Here is a 24719-nt window from a genome sequence, read left to right as displayed (position 1 = left end):
GTAGCCTAAGGGTCTCCCGTTACTTTGGACTGCCACCACTGACTCTTTATCTCTGTTTTAATCCCCTTTGGTTTGTGAGTATGCACTTTTATGCTTTTAAATAAACTCGTGTTTCACCACGGTAATGTATAAAAAGAGTGCGCCGTTTTTGCTTTTCTTAACGTAATAGGGGTGTTTGGCAAGAGTTAGAAATGAGTCAAGTGTGAACGAGCCCTAACTGTCCTGTGCGCAGGCATTTATTTCATCAAATATAGCCAGTCTGAACTGCCCAGGTTGACATAGGCCACAGGTTGACATAGGCCACAGGTTGACATAGGCCTATTCCTTTGTCATTGAACCTCTTTGTTCCTGTGCCTTAGTAACCTGAATATTCTCTGGTTACTAGGGACACCCTTGCCCTGTTATTATAAAGACGTGCAGCAGAGGCCAATAAAGTAGACCTCATATAATGAGAGGTATAGGCAGCAACACCTCAACCTACCTGCATATCCTGATTAATTCATAACGAGCAACACATCTATAATTTACTCTACCACTCAACTGAGCAACTCAACTGTTAAATAAATTATTAAAATGCAAAGGCTTTTTTTTTTTTTTTTTTTTAACTCATTCAGTGTTAGACAATCATAAAAATCTATCTTCACATATAGAATGGTTATATCGGTTAAGAAACAGAATTCATTATTACATACTGTATGTGTATATAATTACACTGTACGGTTATGGGTAGTATAAAATGTGACTGAAAATCTGCCTTAGAACTGGCTTGAATTTGTCTTGGGTGATGTACTAAATGGCGACATCCCACAATGTATTAAACTTTAATCATCTGTTTAGAATACAATTATCTTTTCTCAGCACCGCCTTACATTGATATGCCCTGGCATAGATTTAACTATCTTCTCGGGCACCCTGGCAACCTCTGTACCCAGAAAACTACTTTGAAAATACACACTACAGACACTAGCAAGGCTCCCTGTTGCTGTCCTAACTCCTTCCCACTGTCCGTCATTAATAGTACCACCCAGGAAGCGCGTTATGCATAGGCATAACAGAATGCACACCATTTTTTTTTTTCATTCCTGAAAGATTTTATTTATTTCAGCGCCGTCAATTTACGCAGCACTTTACACACATATATATATATATATATATATATATATATATATATATATATATATATATATATATATATATATATATATATATATATATATATTGTACATTCACATCAGTCCCTAACCCTCAAGGGGTGTACAATCTAAGGTTCCTAACTTACATTCATAGGTACACATATTAGGGCCAATTTAGACAGGATCCAATTAACCTACCAGCATGTCTTTGGAGTGTGGGAGGAAGCCGGAATACCCGGAGGAAACCCACGCAGGCAAAGTGTTTTGGAAATAAATAAAAGGACATATAGTTAGACTAATTTAATTAGAATGCTTTTATGATGTTTGCTTTTGGGTTTACTGAGACTTTAACTAGGAAATTACCTAGGGCTCTCCAGTATGGCAATACCAGTTCTGTCTAGGGAGTTGGCCCTTACCCCATCCCCTCGTGTCACTCTTGCTCCACTATTCATTATTTTGATGGCCAACCTCCTTTGCCTATACTTTTCATCATTGATTTTTGTTATGGCACATAGTAAATGAGTAGGGCACAGGGCAATGCTCCTATGCTAAGCTCCATCGGCATTGCCGGCATCAGACAGACTGGCAGCGGAGATCAGCAGCAATCCCCTACACGAGCACTTCACTGATATCTGGACACCGTTATCTGAACTACTGCAGCACCTTCATATTCATGAACAACCATACTGTCAGACAACTTTGTTAATGCTGTTTATATGTGATTAGATTTCTTTCAAATAAGAAGTGGCAACGTCATAGGACACGCTGCATGTTCACCCACCAACCAAGGCTATGCAGAGTGGAGGAGAGTGATAGCTATCATGTGGCCGGCACTAACATTTATTTTTAAATGATTTATGAATGAATTGAGGCTCGGTTTACACTAGTGCCATTTTGTGGGCCATGATACGGCAGCCCTTTCATTTGAATGGGATGCCGTGCCTTGCAAAAGGGAAAAGGTCCCTGCGCCTTTCCAGAAATCGCAGCCCACAGTGGGTCCCTGCACCTTTCCAGAAATCGCAGCCACACTGGGTCCCTGCACCTTTCCAGAAATCGCAGCTACACTGGGTCCCTGCACCTTTCCAGAAATCGCAGCTACACTGGGTCCCTGCACCTTTCCAGAAATCGCAGCTACACTGGGTCCCTGCACCTTTCCAGAAATCGCAGCCACACTGGGTCCCTGCACATTTCCAGAAATCGCAGCCACACTGGGTCCCTGCACCTCTCCAGAAATTGCAGCCCGCACTGGGTCCCTGCACCTTTCCAGAAATCGCAGCATGCACTGGGTCTCTGCACCTTTCCAGAAATCGCAGACACACTGGGTCCCTGCACCGCTCTAGAAATCGCAGCCCGCGCTGGGTCCCTGCACTTTTTCAGAAATCGCAGCCCACACTGGGAACCACACCACAGTGCGATTCCCAGTGCAGGCGGCATGCCATTACAATTACTGGCACCCGTCCGTGGGTCCCGCATTTTGTGTGCGGGTTGTTGCAGCTGCGGGACGAAGTGCGGGTCCTGCAGCGGCTTCCACCAACACTAAGGTAAACCAAGCCTAATTGTGGATTTTTATGCTCAGCCTAAATTCAAGGAGAGAACATCAGGGTTTACGAACACTGGAACATTTTGACGAATGGGGGTGCCTGTTTAGCCCTCACATGGGCATTGTTTAATTGTGAGATATAAATGCTAGTCTGAAGAACACTGCATTCAACAAGTATGTCCAGGGAACCTAAAGTGTATGTCTAGCCAGTCTTTTGTGGATAGAGTTGGGTTTTTACCGCTATCCAGGAACCTTCTGACTGAATATAGACAGATGAACACTTTTTTGCTTAGTAAAGGAAGGATAGAACCTCCTGTGACATGTTTTATTTCTGATTCTGATGTTGAAATCAGCCCCACGTTGGAAGGTTGGCTTTATCAAGCTTCAAATGGTGTTGAAATGTTCTATAGCCTGCTGAAACCTTTTTAAAGCCACAGCCTTCACTCTCATTAAGCTTTGTATTTTGCTCCCCCAGACGGAAGCTAAAAAGGTGCATTAAGGACTTCAAGAAAGCTGCTTGGAGCTTACAGAAAGCCTTGTAACTGCTTACTGTACAAGATGCTCTTTGGACTGGTGTTTACAAGCTTAAATCACATAGGAAAAAAACGCACATAAAAAGGTGCTGGAGTTAGTGTAATAAAATCATCAGCATTTATTGAAACATAACACACTTTGGCCCTGTTCAAACTAGCATTAAAAGCAGGAGTTTGGAGAGCGTTTTTAACTCTACTCAAACTCCTAGTAAAGCAGTCTGCAATTAATACGATGGACAGCGCTGTTCACATTGTCAAAACATGAAGCGTTTCCGACACGTCGCATTGCTGCACTTCAAAAATGAAGCTTCATGTAGAGTTTGGAAGGAGTTGAAGCATCTGAACTCCTTATATTCAAAACTATGGAAACACATCATAAACTCACTGGCATGTGTTTGCCACAAACTTGCCCCAGAGGCATCTGGGGTGTGTTTTTAACGCTCATCAAACTCATGTCAAACGCACATAGGGTGTCTGGGAAGCATTTTTAACTCGCCTTTAACATGTATTAAACATGGCGCAATCTCAACAAACAACTTGCATTAACTTGCTTGTTTGTGAAGCATCTGTATTAACCCCCAGCTCTGCTTCTTGGGACTGTTCACAATCTACAGTCTACAAATCGCCTAAGCGCCCACCTCACTGACAACAACCTCCTCGATCCACTACAGTCTGGCTTCCGTCCCCTACACTCCACCGAAACCGTCCTACTTAAAATCACTAATGACCTGCTAACCGCCAAAGCGAATGGCCACTACTCAGTCCTCTTACTCCTCGACCTTTCCGCGGCCTTCGACACAGTCAACCACCCCCTCCTCAAACTACACTCCCTTGGCATCAGAGACTCCGCTCTCTCCTGGCTCTTCTATCTATCCCAACGCTCCTTCAGCGTTACCTATAATGCTACCACCTCCCCCTCTCTCCCACTCTCTGTTGGGGTCCCCCAAGGCTCGGTCCTCGGGCCCCTTTTCTTCTCCATCTACACCTCCAGACACTACTAAACAACTCGTTCACTCCCTTATTATCTCACGTCTGGACTACTGCAACTCCCTTCTCACCGGCCTACCTCATCGCAGACTATCCCCGCTTCAGTCTATCCTGAACTCAGCGGCCAGACTCATCCACCTTACCAACCGCTCCGCTTCTGCCACCCCCCTCTGTCATTCCCTCCACTGGCTCCCGATTGCCCAACGCATTCAATTCAAACTACTAACACAGACATACAAAGCCATTCACAATGCTGCCCCAAACTACCTCACCGACCTGATACCCAAATACCAACCCGTAATCTTAGCTGCTCACAAGACCTCCTACTTTCTAGCTCCCTGGTCTCCACCTCCCACGCTTGACTCCAGGACTTCCCCCATCCTCTGGAACTCACTACCCCAAACCATCAGACTGTCACCTACCCACCTCACCTTTAGGCGCACCCTGAAAACCCATCTCTTCAGGGAAGCCTACCCCACCCTCACCTAACAGCTGATCTCCTCCACTCCTCCTACCACTCCATCCCCCACAGCCACTTCCTCCTGTACCACTATCCCCTCCCTCCTAGATTGTAAGCTCGAAAGAGCAGGGCCCTTGAATCCCTCGTATTTTGTTTTGTTACTGTATTGTCTCATGTTCTGTCCCCCACTATAATGTACAGCGCTGAGCAAACCTTTTAGCGCTATATAAATACTGTATAATAATAATTATTGGACTGACTAGTAACACACCACTGGGAGCGCTGCATAAGTGGTGCATGCCAGTGTGCGCACCTACTGTTTGTCTGCCAAGATTAAATCATGCCTCTTTATGACAGCAATTCATTTTGTTCTGCTTGTTCTAAGTAGACACATCACCTACACTGAGTGCAACAATAGCCCTTTCTTAGTACTTTACTAAACTGAGCTTAAAGTGAACCTTTTTTTTTGCTTTAACCTCTTTTCTACCAGGGTACGTCTGTAAACGGTGAATATTGTGGCCATTAATAAACGGCACTGGATAAATAGCCATTGGGCAGTCAATCTGCTTCGTAATCTCTGTGTACCAAGCTGTCATTAGACAGTTCAGTAAACAGACACTGTACCAAGCCAATCCAAGGGACTTGGTACCATGTGTTCACTGTGATTGGTCCTCACTGCAATCACATGGTAGTGTTTACAGTAGTGTTCCCTCCTCCACTTCTCATTACAACACGGGAAGGAGGGAGTTAGATAGTTAGATGGGGATAGAATGAACAGATCAGCAGCTGCAGATTCATATATCCTCTTTGACCCTAGGTTCACATCTGTGCGGGTGGTGCCACTGCGGATCCACATGAAAATCCGTGCAGCACCACCCGCACAGAGAAATGCGGACCCGCCATTAGTTCTAATGGCATGCCGCCCGCACTGGAAAACGCAACCGTACTGGGAACCAAAGTTCCCGTGCGGGCTGCGTTTTCCAAAGAAGTGTAGGGACTTCTTCCCTGCGTGGCACGGAAGTCCATTCAAATGAATGGGCTCTTGTGCCCATGCAAAACGCTGCCCGCATGGCCACATATATGTGAACTGGGGGTCAGTGACACAGAATTTTTTAAACCCTTTTATGCCCCTCTCCTACACATACAATCTCCATGTGACCCATATTAACCCTCTCACCTCCCTTATTCTGCACGTCTGAACATTAACCCCTTCATCTGCACCCTGCCACTGTATATGGCCAATACAGTAGCCCCTTCACTTCCATCTTCCTTTGTGTATGATCTGTACATTAATGCATCTTCATTTCTAAAAAAAAATTGTAGCAAAAAATTACAAGTCACCTTGGAGTGTCTACTTTCCAAAAACAGTCAATTTGGAGGTTGTACTATGCTGGCATTTTTATTTTAAAAGGAAAGATTTTTTTTTTCTAAATGTTGGGTCTATTTTTGTTGTAAAAATAAAAAACTGCCATTATTAAATATCTCCAAAAGAAAACATTATTTGTTTGAAAAAAAGATATAAAACAAATTTGGGTACAGTGTTGCATGATGGAGTAATTGTCAAAAGTAACGCAGCACTGAAATCTGACAAATGGATGGTAATGAAGGGGTATTACAGGCTGGTACTCAGTGGTTAAACATCTAACTATGAGTTGTTTCAGCTTTTCTAATCGGTCTGCAAATGATTGCTTTTTTAAAATGAATACAGGTTCCCAACCCTTCACTTTTATAAATTACACTCCTTGTTAGTAACACTACTAAAACTAGTCTTTTCAGATCCTCGTATCTTCAGCAGCATGCAGAACACATGATGACAGGTCATTAGTTTACAGTGATAAAAGAACAGATGTCATCCCACTATAACCATGATTTAATATTTAAACAGTTTATATCAACGTGATTTTGCATAATAATTTATGTACTAATGTCAAATAAAACAAACCATGATCTAGTTTACTTTTATTGACAAAAACAATTTCACCACTGCTTGGGTTTTCGGATCCTTATCATGGAGATCATTATCAGTATATGGACACAGATTAGACGCCTCTGTACCCAAGTCTTATCTCCCATACTCTCATTGCCCTTCCTGGCCAGGTGATGGTCCTTCGTGAGTAAACAGTGTGCCTGCAGCTGATTGGCTGAGCTGCCAGCTGGCAGATGGAGTATATAATCTCACTAATTAGCTGCTAGTATTAGCTCTGTGTCTGCTGTTCCCTCTTATAATACTCAGAGTATTCACAGACCCTCTGAAAACCTATCTTGTACAATGACATGGAACAAAAGCAGCAGGTTGCTTGCGGACATCTCTGTCATTTTTATCTTGGTTCTTTTAACAGTTTAACAAAATGATTACAAGAAAAGAAACAGTAAACTTAAAAATATAATATACTGTATAAATATAAACATATCTCAGCATACTGTTTGTAGAAAAGTTAAAATCTGATTGAGGTCATCACAGAGGACAAGGGGGCACTCTTTACGTCTGGAGGAAAAGAAATTTAATCTCCAAACACGGAAAGGTTTCTTCGCAGTAAGAGCTGTAAAAATGTGGAATAGACTCCCTCAAGAGTTGGTTCTGGCCAGCTCAGTGGATTGCTTAAAAAAAGGTCTGGATTCTTTCTTGGATACACAGAATATAACTGGATACTAACATTTATAGGTAAAGTTGATCCAGGGAATATCCGATTGCCTCTCGGGGAACAGGAAGGAATCTGTTTCCCCAGCAGGTGCAAATTGGATCATGCTTTGCTGGGGGTTTTTTTGCCTTCCTTTGGATCAACTGTTGGTGTAGGATTATAACTTTTTTTTTTTTCCTATGGTTGAACTGGATGGACTTTTGTCTTTTTTCAGCCAGACTAACTATGTAACTATGATTCTCTATGCTTACTCAACCATCACATTTATGCCCCCTCCGAAAGCAGATACCCCCTTATGCAACAGAAATTGTAAATCAGGTTTGCTCTGTTATATAGTTTTTGGTGAGACGAAGGTTGAATGGATGTTCAGAAAGTATTTAACAATCCAACGTCTTCAGCTATTTCCTCATTTTGAAAAAAACTATTTGTCACCTGAAAACTGATCATTATAGCTGTAAGGTCCTCATTAAATGAATCATATCTAGATACCATAGCTTTGTCTACTATATTATAAAATTAGATATCATACAAAACCATCAATATATCTAGCAATGCCTGAAAGCTGAGAACTTCCTACCAAAAATAAAAAAAACAGCATTTCAGAAGGCTTGCAGCTTGTTACACATCCACCAAACATTATTATATTATTATTATACAGTATTTATATAGCGCCAACAGTTTGCTCAGCGCTGTACATTACAATGGGAGACAATACATGAGACAGTACAATAACAATACAGTGCGATACACGAGGGGTCCGAGGGCCCTGCTCCTTGGAGCTTACAATCTAGTTTGTCAAACATGTTGACAAACATGTGTCAATGACCCAACCAACTTTTCATATCACAAAATATTTTGGATAGAGAAATTCCTAACAATTTAATTTTTTTTTTGCCAATTTATTTTCCATAAACAAAAGGAAGCAGAATATACCTGTTTTTTTTTTTGTGCAAAATTTTATATAAAACCAGTAAAATCTTAAGCTGGCCATACAAGAGTCATTTTTTTGTTCCATTCATCCAGTAGGTTAAAAACGAAAGAAAATAACTCGATTCCGCCATCCACACACATGATGTGGATGGGGGAATCCCTCCCGCTGTGCTATTGTATTCTGACAGCGGGGAGACCTGCCTGCCATCAGAATACACTAACCAGCACTACCACCTATAGCTAGAGAGGCTGTATGAATGGTAACTTTCCACCAGGCTAGTAGTACACAATTCTATTTATCTATTGATTTATGTACAATCAGCCTGTCCATATATGGATCGAAATTCGACCAGTTCATGCCGAGCCGGATTAATTTTATCTATGTATGGCCGGCTTAAAATCTGTTAGTTGTTTTCAAGAATTACATGGGTAGATTTCCAAATGATTTTTCGTTCTAAAATCGGAGCTAAGAATAATCGACAAATTTTCACTCTGTTAATGGGGCAATGGTCGATTTTCGTGGTTCCTCCCCATTTTGTTTATCGGGCATGTTGGAAAATTCGGGAAAAACGACCGATTTTCAAAATCATCAGTGACACTATCAAATTACAGAATGAACGACATTTTTGATCGAAAAATTGTTTTGAATTCGACCCATGTATGGCCTGCTTTAGACTTGATTGTTAAAGAGAAAAGCGAATTCCAACACGGAGTGGCCAAATTTACTCAGTTTATGTAAATCACGAAGGATAGCGCTATTTATAGTGTACTTAGGCAACATTTTTTTTATTCATTTTGGATATAGTAAAAAGGAGGGTTATAACCCCCGTATGTTTTTTGGGGGGGGGTTTGCCATCTGTGCCCCACTGAGATTTCCCTTCACTTCCTATCCCAACAGAAAGTGAGAAGAAATCCCGGGGGGGTCACCAGAACTAGTGTCCCTATTGGAAGATTGCTCCTCTATTATATTCTGATGTCCACCCAAAAGTTTGGATTTTTTTTTTAATGTTCACTTTTAATGCTAACAGTAAACAGGACAAATAGAGAGGGCACAGACCGCAATAAAAAGCTGACAGGTGATATAATGGAAGCTGGAAATCAATGATTCAGACACCACTACTCTAGTGATCTCCTCTTGCTTCTGAGTCCCTGCTGAGTGGCTGGCCTGGAGCATTGTGAACACTGGAGGTAGGCTGCTCAACACAGGTACCATTCAGAGATTGCTCTGCATTTTCTGAATGAATGCAAGGCATTTTGATTTTGAAGTCACTGCCCTGCCTCTTCACCTCATCCACTCAATAAATGGTATGCATTCATTCAGAAAATGCAAAGCATTCTCTGAATGGTGCCCATGCTCAGCAACCTACCTCTTCTATTTAGAATGCAGCAGGGCAGTCACTCAGCATGGGACCCAAAAGCAAGTAGAGATCACTAGAGTAGCATGTCTACTTCATTGATTTCCAGCTTCTGGGGGGATCCCACAGGTATGGTACATACATAGTTATATTGGTCCAAGCTGGGCCAATGTAATTATTTTAAAAAATTACCATAACTGAAATTTTTCTTTAAGGTTTAAGAAATGAAGGCGAGATTACTTCTCTTATTACAAACAAGGTTTGCTCAGGTGTTGATAGTAAGATAAAGCCAGGATTAGTAAAATATGGTAAGTCCAAAATAAGTGCAAGGTTTTACCAGTGTTAATGTGGTAGTAAAGTATTTTTTTTTCTTGTGCCTACAGGTAAGCCTATAATAAGGATTACCTGTAGGTACAGTAAATATCTCCTAAACATGAACAGTTTAGGAGACATTTACTTTAGTAATGTCACCTGCGCATGCGCATTGTGCTCCCAATGGATGGCATGCCGTCCATTGAAAGAGCCGTGCCACGGCTAAGACTCCCAAGTGCATGAGTGCGGGTGACGTCATCGCGGTTCAGCCAGGCAAATGGTCACAGCCCGCAAACCCGAAAGGTAGACTGGGTGAAAATGGAAGTCTTGGAGAGCAGAGACAGTGCTCCACTGGAGTGCTTCGTTTTCAGCTAAGTCTTTTATATTGTGCTAGTATGCGATACTAGTAGTATACAGTGAAGGAATAAGTATTTGATCTCCTGCTGATTTTGAATGTTTGCCCACTCACAAAGAAATGATCAGTCTAAAAATCGAATGGTAGGTGTATTGTAACACTGAGAGACAGAATAGCAACATAAAATTCAAAAGAAATGCATGTCTAACAAATAATGCAATGATTTGCATGTTCATGAGGGAAATAAGTATTTGATGCCCTATCATTCAGCAGGATTTCTGGCTACCAGGTGTCTTTCATACAGGTAACAAGCTGAGATTAGAAGCAGTCTCTTAAAAAGGGAGTGCTGCTAATCTCATTTTGTTATCTGTATAAAAAGACACCTGCCCACAGGAGCAATCAAACAATCAGATTCCATACTCTCAACCATGGCAAAGACCAAAGAGCTGTCCAAGGATGTCAGGGACAAGATTGTAGACCTACACAAGGCTGGACTGAGCTACCAAACTATCGCCAAGCAGCTTGGTAAGAAGGTGACAACAGTTGGTGCAATCATTTGCAAATGGAGGAAACACAAAACAACTGTCAGTCTCCCTAGGTCTAGTGCACCATGCAAGATCTCACCTCGTGGAGTGTCAATGATCATGAGAACAGTGAGGAATCATCCCAGAACTACACGAGGATCTTGTCAATGATCTCCAGGCAGCTGGGACCACAGTCACCAAGAAAACAATTGGTAACACACTACACCGACAAGGATTGAAATTCTGCAGTGCCCGCAAGGTCCCTCTGCTCAAGAAAGCACATGTCCAGGCCCATCTGAAGTTTGTCACTGAACATCTGAATGATGCAGAGGAGGACTGGTTGAAAGTGTGGTGGTCAGAGGAGACAAAAATCGAGCTCTTTCGCATCAACTCAACTCACTATGATTGGAGGAGGAGGAATGCTGCCTATGACCCCAAGAACACCATCACAACTGTCAAACATGGTGGTGGAAACATTCTGCTTTGGGGGAGTTTTTCTGCTAAGGGGTCAGGGCAACTGCACCGCATCAAAGGGATGATGGACGGGGCAATGTACCATCAAATCTTGGGTGAGAACCTTCTTCCCTGCCAGGGCATTGAAAATGGGTCGTGGATGTGTGTTCCAGCATGACAATGACTCAAAACACACAGCCAAGGCAACAAAGAAGTAGTTCAAGAAGAAGCACATTAAGGTCCTGGAGTGGCCTAGCCAGTCTCCAGACCTTAATCTAATTGAAAATCTGTGGAGGGGGCTGAAAGTTTGAGTTGCCAAACGTTGGCCACCAAACCCTCCTGAGATGTGTGCAAACCTGGTGGCCAACTACAGGAAACGTCTGACCTCTGTGATTGCCAACAAGGGATTTGCCACCAAGTACTAAGTCATGTTTCGTGAAGGGGATCAATACTTATTTCCCTCATGAACATGCAAATCAGTGTAATATTTGTTAGACAAGCATTTCTTTTGAATTGTTTGTAGCTATTCTGTCTCTCAGTGTTACAATACACCTTCCATTTGATTTTTAGACTGATCATTTCTTTGTGAGTGGGCAAACATTCAAAATAAGCAGGGGATCAAATACTTATTTCCTTCACTGTAACTACCTTTTTAAGTGAGCCAGAGGAGTCATCCTACCTGGTAAAGTGGCCTAAGTGTTCACAAAAGACACCTTGTGTTCAGGACTAGTACTAGACTATTTTGCACCCTAGGCAAGACCAACTACTTGCATACACCCCCCCAAAAAAAAAATTGCTTCAAATAAAACTCCAAATGGAGTAATCCTTGCCAACGTTAAAGTGGTTGTAAAGGCTGAAGGTTTTTTACCTTCATGCATTCTGTGACGCATCTCCCCCAGCCCCCCTAATCCCTGCCTAATCCCCATCCTGATCCAGCAATGTGCACTTTAATCTTGGCTATCCTGGGATTCCCTCTCCTCATTGGCTGAGACAACAGCGGGAGCCATTGGCTCATCAATCACAACAAGTGAGCCAATGAGAAGAGAGAGAGGGGGTGGGGGGGGAATGAACACATGGAGCAGCTGCTAGGGAGTGTGCCCCCATAGCAAGCTGCTTCCTGTGGGGGCACCCACAGGAAGGAGCGACCAGGAACACCAGCAGGGGACCCAAAAAGAGGAGGATCTGGGCTGCTCTGTGCAAAACCATTGCACACAGCAGGTAACTATAGACATTTAAAAAAAGAAAAAAGTTTAGCCTTTAGAATCACTTTAACTCTGTGTGGAGACGGACTTGGGATCTGGGAGAAAGCGATGTTGCATGCAGCACGGCTTGTGTGGCACCTCATTAGATGGATACCTCTTCTTTACGGATTGGCTGAAGTTTGCAGCAGATGGCTTAGTCTCCAGCCAACATCATCCAATCCTGTCTGGAGACAGTGACATCAGGACCCAGAAGTGATGTTTTACATGTTGCTTCCGAGTCAACAACTGGAAGGGGAGATCAGGGAACAGGTATTCGCCGATTTCCCTCCCTTATACCAGTGGCACCCACCATGCCGATCCTAGGTTCACTGATTGGAAGTGGAAGAGATCTGGAGGCTGCACAGCTATTGGATCATTTCCACCTGACAGTCAGCCTGTCAGATTTACACACACTCAATGAGACACTTGTGTTTGAGGGACATTAAAAATGTGCGGCTGAGCCTTTGCAGTATAATGGGGAGTGGTTGGGGGAAAGTAAAAGGCTCAGCCACACATTTTTAATGTCCCTCAAACACATGTGTAAATAAGAACTAAACAGGAAGCATCTCATTGTGCTTATGTGATTGTCATCATTATTAGGTGCTGCATGTCTATCTGTATATAGCATATGGCTGTATTTCTGTCTGTGCCTCAGAAAACAGAAATTGGGAGCTTTCCTGTGCACCGGGTTCCCATTGCTGCCTGTGCCCTTGGCCACCCTCTCTTGAATTACCTCCCACCATTGGGCTATAGCCTTGCCTTCTGCCCTCCTCAGCAGAGGAAGGGATAATCACTCTGTCAGTGAAAGGCTGTGAGCAGCTGTGGCTGGCCACCACTGATCAGCAATGCAGAACATAGTGCGGCTTTAGCCGCCTGTGCCGAAATAAAAAAATAAAATTAAAAAAAAATAAATAAAATTCCTTTGATGCTGCTCACCTCCTGGCCCCCCCCCCCTTGTGAACTGAAGGTGCCCAGGAAAATTATAATTAATGCTACAGCAGGGCTGGCTGTACTACCCTAGCAGCGGGATTTCACAGATTTGAGTGTATTTATAATGTATGTATATAACTAGTGAAGTTCACACATTATTTTCTATCAATTTGTTTTTACTGATTTGATCGCTTTTTATAGGTATGAGGGCCTTCATAGTGCATATGCATGTTTAATGAGGTTTACAGTTTTACATATTACATAATGTACATTGACCACCCAGGAGGGGAATGGTTTTTTTTCCTCAACAAAAAAGTGGAGTTACTTTTTAAAGTAAAAAAAAAAAAAAAAAAAAAAGTTTTAGGATTTATCCTGCACTGAATATACCCCGAGGTGTCCAAGGGGCAAAGTTGCCCTTTAAATCTAAAACATATTATGTTGTTTATCAGCAATATGTTTGTATATATCTATTACAAACTATACATGTGAGGGGTCTTCAAAAAGTTTACACACTTTTATATTTTCATTGAAAATGGTGAGGGCGGAAGGAATAATAATTGGTTGTTTCTGAGAGTGCCATGTGACTAGTTTGTCTGGCAAGCCAGCTGACCTCTTAATACAAGGGTTCTTCAAAAAGTTTCTGCACTTTTTTTAAAAACTCTATTGAGTCCCTGTATTCTTGATAAAAAGAAAAATTTTACCGAAATTATTTTCATTTTAGCATTATTTATTAAAAATGTTGTTATGCATTACTCAGAATAAAAGTTAATTTAAAAATTATTTTCTTCTATTTGTAAATAAAACAAATATTGCATATTGCAATATTACATATTCTAAATATTTAATAAAGCAATAATAAAGCCTAAAATGTTCTGGGAAAAAAAAACAAAAAACAAAAAAACCACCCACAATATAAATAGTTTTTAATAAATGATTCTAGTATGCAAACCAATTAAAACGTTGTTGGGTACACTAAAATGGAAAATGCAATATTTGGTGTGGTTAAAATGTTTTCATGAATGGGTTAATATTTACTGCAGTGCTGGACTGTACACTACTGCTGCAAAGCATAGCTTTGCCTAACTTTCTACTTTAGTCAACAAAAAGATATCTCCTGATTAACCGAACTAACATAACTTTTTACCGCCAATCTAGTGACAAAACCGTACCAGCAGTCAATAAACGGTGATGCAACACGGGATACAGAAAACAGAGTTCCAAGTTATGTATTAAGCCGCAGTCAGTATTACTGAGGAAATGAGGCTCTAGCTTGACACATTTAAATATAAAGTGGATTTAACCCACTATTCCCAGGCAAAAGGTGCTGCTCTACATAATCAAGTGCGGAGAAATCATTTTGGTGCCTTCAGAACATTGTTCCTTTAAAAAAAAAAAAAAAAAAAAAAAAAAAAAAAGAATGTTACCAATCCTACTGGGTTTTCAGGAAATTCTAATTGTTCTCTCTCCATATAGGCTATTATATAAAATATTCTGAAAAAATTAGCGTGTCACCTAGGCAGCCTACAGTGCAAATATAAAAACAGAGTTGGAAAATGGCCCATTTAAACAAACCGGAGAAAGCAAACTGCAACAAAAATAGAGGTAATGCCCAAAGTGAACATTTATTCTTTGGAAACGTGAAGGAAAGCATCACATTGGTCAGAGGAAACACTGTTTTGCTGCTTTCATACAAATGCCCCACACCACAGTTTCTCCTTTTATAGTACTAATTCCACCAACTTCAGGGGAATAGTCGCCACAATGCACCTTGCCATTACTGGACGGATCTTCATTTCTCTGTACAAGGTTTTCAAAATAACAGGCTAGTTTAGAGAGAAAAAGAAAGAGAAAAAGAAAGAGAGAAAGAAAGAGAGAAAGAAAGAGAGAAAGAAAGAGAGAAAGAAAGAGAGAAAGAAAGAGAGAAAGAAAGAGAGAAAGAAAGAGAGAAAGAAAGAGAGAAAGAAAGAGAGAAAGAAAGAGAGAAAGAAAGAGAGAAAGAAAGAGAGAAAGAAAGAGAGAAAGAAAGAGAGAAAGAAAGAAAGAAAGAGAAAAAGAAAGAAAGAAAGAGAAAAAGAAAGAAAGAAAGAGAAAAAGAAAGAAAGAAAGAGAAAAAGAAAGAGAGAAAAAGAAAGAAAGAGAGTCAAATTTAAAAATTCGTTGGAGACATAAGCGATTAGGACTGATTAGGCCATAAGAAGGTTTTCCCTTTTTAAACAGTTTTTATTATTCTTCATCAGGGGAGCCCTGGGGAGATAATTATTTGCAAAAATGATCCAATTAATAAAGTTTTTCTATTTTTGTAGGTGGGTTCATCTAATGATTTGTCTTGGAATACTTGATGCTTATTTTATCCTTTACAAAATTTCCTTATTAAAATTTAAAATGGACCAAAATCATAAACTGCTGCTTCATACTAGCTTACACCTTGCAACCACCAGGTGCATCCTCCAAAGAAAAATGTTGATTTATGGCAGGTCTTTCCATTTAAAATTTCATCCTTACTGTAATCAAAGCAGTATCTTATCTCCCTTTCAAAAAGGATATTACAGGGGAAGGGAACCAACACAACGTATAGAAAGGAACACTGTACATTAATGAAAACCACCACTCATCTCTATCTTCAGGTCTGACAACTTACTGACTACTAAAAATGTCTATTATTTTCTTCTTTTACCTTTTTTTTTTTTTTTAAATCATCTGTGGTCTGATACTTCCACAGTCATTGAATGATTTTTACAGTGTAGGCCAAGCTGACTTCTTTTCCTATGCTGTATACTGCGTTTTCATTTTCCCTATTCTGCAGGGCTATGACACAACAGGGATACTTAGCAACCGTCTCTATGAAGGTAAGCTAGTGATGGGAAGTCACAGAGGTGGGAGGGGGAGCAAAGTGTTCCTTCTTCGGCTCCAAAATGCACGAGGAGGTTAATACCCAAAGGCTTGTACCAGGGGGCCTGCAGGGCGAGACCGCAATTCTTTCCACTGGTGCACTGCCAATGGATTAGTAAAAGCCCTTATCAACCATTTTATATAAGAGAAGTCACAATCCTCTTTTCTCAGGTGGTCATATGCTTAGGAAAAAAAAGATATATATAATTTTTTTTTTCCCCCTTGAAAATATGAGCAACTGTGTTTATGTCTACCATGCATGCTCACTTGCATGAAATATTGCAGATGAGCATGAAAACCGAAAGCCTCATCACATATTTAACGACTTACCAATGTCATAAAATTGCATGTGTCAACAGGTTATTGATCAGGTAGTTCTGTAGCATAATACGATATCCTCTACTTTTAAGTCTGTTTAGTATTTACACATTGTATAGTGCAGACTAGAACTATATCCAGCCATACCTGTTTACTCCTGGATAACCTCTAAATTATTTTTAGTTGTGCTTCACAATATTTCATGTATTTGTATAATGGTGTGATGCACCATTATCCAAAGATTTTATAGAAGTAATAATGCATCTATAATAAACCCTGGCTTTAATTAAAAATAGAGTGCTTAATTGAAGATGCTGCAGAGAGCAGGGATGCATAGTGACTCATTGCACTCAATCACAAATCAGCTGTCATTAACTGGGCACCACAGTAATAAACGCTTCTACCTGATTGGCTGCATATTGGCTAAAGAAACATATTATTGATCTATGTTTCCTAATATTAAGCCCTTGTAGGAACTTGTATTCACGCCCTTAAAAAATGAAATTCATATCACGAGCAGAGGAAACTCCCAGTGCATTTTCTCTGCTTTATAAAGACATGTGTGAATGATCCCATGTTCTGCACCATGTGGTCAAGACCAATGATCTCTTAAAGCGTACACCTGAAGAGCTATATTGTGGCAGCCACAATTAACTAAATCGTTGATGCATAAAGGAAATTGCTTTCTCTAATCAATAAGAAAAAAACATAATTACAATAAAGCTGTGACCTGTTTCATTTTACAGCTTGGTTTGGTCTGCAGTTTTTGATTGGATGAAAACCAATGGTGACATCTTACAAAAAAACATTAACTGTCACTGAGTAAGGTAAGTGCCTTTCACTTAATTTCTACACCCACACAATCCTGGCCAAAATAACGGATTTTAAATAGCACAGCTCTGCCAAATCGCTTTACTTACCTTTATTAAAAAAAATACAAGGTCTATTATTTAGATAGCGACCTTAGAAAATAAAATGACTAACAATGTAATATTTTTTTTATCTCTATAAAAAGTTATTACGCAAGTTTTTCCTAAAATAGCTAAGTTTAAGATAAGAACTGCCTTTGGTTAGATGGGATTGTGAAGATGTCCACAGACAGATGTCTAGTGGTTAGTTTGCCTGTTGACAGAGTCGCCGCAGACTTGACACTCAATAGGTCACCTTCTTGATATAACAACTTCTAGATTTTTTTTTTCCAGCATACATGTTTATAGAAAAAAATGTAACGGCCAAAATTAACACTTATCTCATAAAATGAAAAACCTATCTTGCTGAACCTTTAAAAGAGTGAGGAAATGTATTTAAACAAGAAGGGGGTCCAGCAATAAGCTAATAATGGAGTATCAGCTAGGCCCATTGCAAACTATTAGTCCAAGGAAAGGAAGAAGTGCAAGTCCACAATCTCTATCATCCAATAATTACTACATCTTGCTCCTATTAAATTGATCAAAACTTCTGTATGAATTTTATTACTGAATGCCTGCTAAGTTATGATAGTCAGTTAAAAAAAAAACAAAACACTGGCATGTCCAATTGTGAATGTGCTTCCATCCTATTATTATCTGAGCGTACAAATACTTGGTATATAATAGACTATGCGTTTACAACATATTTATACTTCCTTCCTCCAGCTTGCATATTAAAGCAATCTATGAAAATGAAATGTAAAGCATATACGCTGCAGCTGGATGTCCCAAAACGTTGTCTATGCATATTTTGCATCATCTGTATGGTGTAATGCACCATACGGACTTACTTTCTTACTCCTACAAACTCTTCATGTGTCATTTCTGAAGATCAGCTCATTCACCTATTCAATACCATGTTAATGTTCAATTCAAATGAGGTGGCTTTGGTTCTTTAGAAGCACCTAATCATTGCAGTAAGTTACTATGGGTCTGCACCTAATTGAAATGGTTTAAAAAGGACTTGAAAGCTAGTAGTAGCAATGTCCATCCAGTTGTTGCTGAGACGGTGGCAATAATATCACATTACACTAAAGTATGTTAGTAGCCAAGAGACTATCCAACTGTTCTGCCTCTCTATAATAGGAGCCTAAAATTAGAGTGCACTTTTGATCCCTTTCTGTTGAGCATTCCCCGGCTACTTCCAGCAACTCCCCTTCCAATGGAGTCAACCCAACGAGCCCTTTCAGAACACAAGAAACGTAATGGAAAGTGGAGCGATTGCGTTACCTTATTCTTGCCCCCGCAGTGGCAGCAGACTGTCCAAAGGTATTTAAGGGTCCTCCACACCAAGATAATAAAAAGGCCCCCGAAAAATGTCACCATTGAAGAGGCCAGGAAAGCCCACCACATCCGCTGTCCCCGACTGTCACATGGCACCTCCATAGTGACGGGAATTATGAGAGCGGGATCTCCTTTGGCTAAAACGAAGGAGTCTTGATGCATGTTGTTGTTGTTGTTGATGGCGTTCATGGTTAAGCCAATGCTACTGAAGTTGCTTTGCGATTTGTTGCCACTGGCCATCGCTAACAGGAAGACCCAGGAAACCCTGACAGCCGCTTCTGTCTCAACCCCCAAATTCCTGCACCAGCCATATTGCAAGAAAGTGGGCAGGTCAGACTAACAATGGGGCCTTCCTCGGTCACCTCCTCTACATATAACCAGGGCAGTCCTATGGAGGGCAGGCAGGGGGTCTTTCAGTGTGAGGGGGAAAGCCGCCTTCCACAACAAATGGAGTCCATAAGATCCACACTCCCCAACACCTTCACTGAGCTGTCATTGAGGGGCCAGCAACACAAGCTGGAGATCCTTCATGTCTCCCTGATCACAGCACACATGGAAACACAAGGCTGCCCTTGGATTGTCTGATCTAAGCATCAATGGGACACTGGCAATGCTGGAGCCCCAGATCGCTCAAGACCAGCCTGTGGGGGTGCTGAATGGGCTGGGCATCTCTAGGCTTTCCCCAGCACCGGGCTCACACACCGTGTCATCAGAAAATGGGGCTGATGATCAGAAGGCGATTCCCCTCCCCTCCTTACTGACAGCTGTCCGTGCACCGAGGAAGGCGGCACAGCTCTGCGATCAATGGCCGGCGAGCTCCGGATGCCCCGATCTCCTCTTCTCCGGATCTCGGGCTTCTCTCCTGTACACGCCGCCTGCCAGCCAGCTGGCTCCGCTCCCTCCTACCTTCCCTCTTCTCCGACGACTGTTCAGGGCTGTAATCCTCCCAGCTGATCGCCTGTGTCCCTCCTCCTCCTCCTCCGCCACAGCCGCTGCCTCTGTCACATCCCTGAGCTCGGCATAGATGGAGAGGAGACCCGGGAATGGGGGGGGCACAGGTAGCCGGGGGAGGAGTCACCCGATGATGATGTCTTCTCGATTCCAACAAGTCACCACCTGGCAACCTGATAGGCACATCCGCTCACCCGCCGACCCCCGGGGCTCCTCACCCCGACCACAGCTTCTCCTATGACGACACTCGGCCTGTCCTCCCCACCCCGGTCTGTCTGTTTGTGTGCCTGCCCGCCGACAATTAGTGTGCGCAACATTGCCTGTCATCAGTGCCAACATCACTGCCCTCCATCATTTCCTTTCATCACCACCCACCATTATTGCCCCATAGCAGTGCCTTCCATCACTGCCCTTCATCATTACCCTCCAAGGTTGCCTTCCATCACTGCCCTCCATAACTGCCCCCCATTTATGTCCTCCATTATTGACCTTCATCATTGCCTTCCATCATTACCCTCCAAGGTTGCCTTCCATCACTGCCCCCCATTTATGGCCTCCATCATTGACCTTCATCATTGCCTTCCATCACTGCCCTTCATCATTACCCTCCAAGGTTGCCTTCTATCATTGCCCTCCATTGCTGCCCCCCCCCCATTTATGGCTTCCATCATTGACCATCATTGCCTTCCATCACTGCCCTTCATCATTACCCTCCAAGGTTGCCTTCCATCACTGCCCTCCATGACTGCCCTCCATTTATGGCCTCCATCATTGACCTTCAACATTGCCTTCCATCACTGCCCTTCATCATTACCCTCCAAGGTTGCCTTCTATCATTGCCTTCCATTGCTGCCCCCCCCCCATTTATGGCTTCCATCATTGACCTTCATCATTGCCTTCCATCACTGCCCTTCATCATTACCCTCCAAGGTTGCCTTCCATGACTGGCCCCCATTTATGGCCTCCATCATTGACCTTCATCATTACCCTACAAGATTGCCTTCCATCACTGCCCTCCATGACTGCCTTCCATTGCTGCCCCCCCATTAATGCCCTCCATCATGGACCTTCATCATTGCCTTCCATCACTGTCCTTCATTACAGCCCTCTACAATTGTCTTCCATTATTGCTCACTATCAATGCCATCTATCCTTGCTGTTCATTATTGCCTTATTCCAGCACTGCCTTCCATCAGCACCCTCCATCACTGTTTTCCATTTTTACCCTCCATCAAAGTGTCCACGATTGCCTTCCATCAATGCCCTCCATGACTAGCTTCCATCAATCTCTTCTGTCACTGCTTTTTATCACTGCCCTTCATCATAGCCTTCCATCATTGTCTTTCATCAATGCTTTCCATCAGCACACTCCATCACTGCCCTCCACGATTGCCTTCCATCAATGCCCATCATAACTACCCTCCATCACTGTCCTCCATCAATGCCCTCCATCACTGTCCTTCATTATTGCCCTCCATCAATGCCATCTAATACTGCCCTCCATTATTGACTTACATGACTGCCCTCATTTTATCACTGCTTTCTATCACCACCCTCCATGATTGCCTTCTGTCACCGCCTTCCATCAGTACCTTCCACAATTGCCTTCTATCACTGCCTTCCTTTATTGCCTTCCATCAGCACCCTTCATCACTGCCTGCCATAACAGCCTTCCATCAGTGCCCTCCATCATTGCCTTTCATCAGTGCCCTCCATCATTGCCTTTCATCAGTGCCCTCCATCATTGTCTTCCATCAGTGCCCTCCATCATTGCCCTCTATTATTACCTTCCATCACTACCAACCTATCATAGTCCTCCGTTATTGCCTCCCATTCTTACCCTTCATCACTGCTTTCCTTCACTGCCCTCCATTATTGCCTTCAATCACTGTCCTTTATTATTGTCCTCTATAGCTGCCTTCCACCACTGACCTCCATCATTGCCTTCCATCATTAGCTTTCATCAGTGCCCTCCATCAATGCCTTCCATCATTGCCCTTCATCACTGGCTTTTATGTCAGTGACAGAGCACTGCGCAGTGTGTCCTATAATCACCTGCAGCACCAAGTCAGAGGGCAACAGAAGACTTATGGGAAGAGAGCAACAAACGCCAAATGTCTTCATTAGAAAACCTGAAATGTTCTGTGCAGAACTATGATGTATCAATGGAAGAAAAAGGTGAAAACAAGTTTTTTAAAAAGTTTCACTTTTTTGTTGAACATTATTGAGAATGTACAAAGCTACACTATATTCACATCTCTGCACTGCAGTGTGCTGTGCTGCAGTGACTTGCAGTGCCCTCCAGTGTGCTTGGGAAATGCAGCATGTCTGCATGTTTCCACACCACACATAACACTAGCAGCATGGTGTGAATGAGCCCAATAGAAAGCAATTCTTTCTGCTCTGCAGTGCCATTGATGTTGACTGGCGCACCAATACACTAAGACAACTCACCATAGCTGCAGAGCTCCCCAGTGCCCAGCTACACACTACTGTTGCATCCCCAAAAAAAGGTCACGTGAGGTTTTAGTAATGCTGGGGTGTGTTGGCAACAAATTCAAAATGAATGTGCGACATAACATGAGTGCATTGCTCCCTGGAGAAATATAAACCTCATCTATGGGCTGGTGTATGCTGTATTGTTTGGTGTTTTGCAGGCACTTTACAAATTGTGATTCCCACCAAACACCCTGGAAACATACCAGGTCCAAATGTTCAGTAGAAGACACTTTGTGGTTGGGCTCTTGATAGAAAGATGGAGGGCAGTGATGGAAGGCACTGTGACATTTAGACCATGACTAACTCATTTCTATGAGAATGTTCATGGGCAGAGGGTAGAAAGTTGTGCAAAAAATGAGTTGGGAATGAATCCTAAAGGACACCTGTAACAAAAATATATAAGCTGACATAACTGACCTCCTTTTGAAAATGCTAGTTGTCTTCCTGCCATTGGCCTAAATCCTTTGAGTCACTGAAGTCAGAACTTGTAATTGACATACTTGTCCAGGTCAGTGAGACGTTGAACGTGTTGAAGGTATTGGATCAGCATAGCATACAAGGAACTAGTATTTTCCAAAAGTTGAGGCTTTCAAACGTTCTCAGCACAGATTTCCTTAAAGAGAATTTGTTGTCTGATATGAGTATGTTTTAGCACTGATGAGTAAATCGATTTGCATTTCTGTTTCCCATTTTGTATGCCTGACACTTTACAATGAATCATAGTTGATAATATCAATACCCAAACAACAGAGTTCCCAGAGCTACACAATCATCTGCTGGAAGACTCAAAACCTCCATATTAAAGGAAACATGCTCTCCTGAAAACTCTCTTGCCCTGGCTGTCAGACTGACCCTCTTTTAAAAAAAAAAAACATTGAAAACTGTTCAGAAACGTTTATACAGAAACGGACTTGTGACTTTTGCTGACTTTGTGAGTGACTCAGGAAGTATTAAAGTCAGAAAATCAGCATAGCCGCCAGATATTTTCAAAACAACTATAACTACAAAAGAAGAGACTGAATACTTATCTTTCCCACTACCAGAAAGCCTATCTGTTCAACAAACTGTCTACTGGGCTGGGAAATCAGTGTTTTCAGGAGTATCAAACTTTTGTATCTACCCATTCCCAGAGCTTTAATTGGTTTTTATTTTAGGCCTCTTCGTTGATACAGAGCACAGAAGTGACATGGAGGTCAACTGGATGAACCAGTAGGTTCAAGTCAGTTTCCAAGTGACTTTAAAGGAAGACAAGGCACCTGATTGTAAAACTCCATAAATACACACTCTCTAGATCTTGTGTCCTGTATCAACAAGTGCTCCTAAAAGGAACCATGGCCAACAATGTGTGGGATACCAAAACACACCAGACAACACTATTGGATGCACTAGTGAAACAATAAGTCCTCGTGGATGTTTTTACAGCGGATGTTTTTGGCTTTTGATGATTTTTTTCTACAGCTAGTAAACTCCCCAGCATGTTATCCTATGTGTCCATGCACACATAGACTGTAATCAACATTTTTTGGCAGGGACATTTTTTGGCTGGAAAAAAAAACAGGACTAGTGGGTTTCTAGAGGAGTTTCTTAGCTGTAAAAATGCTCTAACACTGAAAAACATGGCAAAATGTGAAAAATCAAGGAAAACCAGCATTTTTGAGTTTTTTTGACTAAAAAAATTTTGGGGGTAAAAACTCTAAAAATGCAAACGCAAACAAAATGCGGTAAAACGCTGCTAAACACTAATACAAAAACGTTGAAAAACTCACGTTTTTAATGTGACTTTATCAGCATTATTAAAATGCCCAGTGTGCATGGAGCCTTATAAAACCTGTATGGAATGTAATACATTGCGCCATATGGGACATAACTGGACGTTGGCTTAAAATTAACCTGTGCTTTATCCATTCACTACAAAGTAAGAGGTCAGTTTAATGCAGATCTCTATAGATACATATTCTTACCTTCTATTGCTCCTTTAGGCCACCAGGAGTGAAAGAAAAGCTGGTATGGGGGACCTGATGCCACTACAAGTGACCCTGGGCCAATCAGAGCTATCCCCTGGGGATTCCATTGTCCTGTGTAAGCTGTGACTCATAGCCTTCACATAACAATGGACATCCTGGAAGTACTGGGTATTTTCTTTGGTTCCTGGCACTTTATGGAGTAGTGAGGAAGAGAAGAAAAAGTAAATATATGCTGCAAGGGATGGGTAGAGTAAATAAAAGCCCAATGTCATCTTTAATGACTCCCTCCCATACCAATATTTAGGGCTTTGTTGGAGATAGGACTTCCCACATTAACCTGTGCTTTATCCATTCACTACAAAGTAAGAGGTCAGTTTAATGCAGATCTCTATAGATACATATTCTTACCTTCTATTGCTCCTTTAGGCCACCAGGAGTGAAAGAAAAGCTGGTA

The 24719-nt window shown here is 41.9% G+C and overlaps 1 protein-coding gene across 18 annotated transcripts in view; it reads right to left on the bottom strand.

Annotated features, from left to right (window-relative positions):
- The window catches only part of KCNMA1 (potassium calcium-activated channel subfamily M alpha 1), a 976002-nt gene extending 955953 nt beyond the window's left edge, over positions 1 to 20049 (bottom strand). For 5 of the 18 annotated variants that reach the window (XM_089682559.1, XM_089682567.1, XM_089682552.1 and 2 more), the window contains exon 1: positions 18798 to 20045. In XM_089682559.1, the coding sequence (XP_089538685.1) occupies positions 18798 to 19091 (294 nt within the window). In that variant the 5' untranslated portion in view covers positions 19092 to 20045. Of the gene's footprint in view, positions 1 to 18797 lie in introns of all 18 variants that reach the window. The other 13 variants (XM_089682550.1, XM_089682560.1, XM_089682553.1 and 10 more) reach the window with 7 other exon arrangements.
- Between the last annotated feature and the right edge of the window lie 4670 nt (positions 20050 to 24719).

Source organism: Staurois parvus, unplaced genomic scaffold, assembly GCF_062004578.1.
Source record: "Staurois parvus isolate SC_StPar_1 unplaced genomic scaffold, SC_StPar_1.0 ptg000291l, whole genome shotgun sequence".
NCBI classification, from domain to species: Eukaryota; Metazoa; Chordata; class Amphibia; order Anura; family Ranidae; genus Staurois; species Staurois parvus.
The sequence above is the reverse complement of the archived record's forward strand: the minus strand, read 5'-3'. Positions and strand labels throughout refer to the sequence as shown.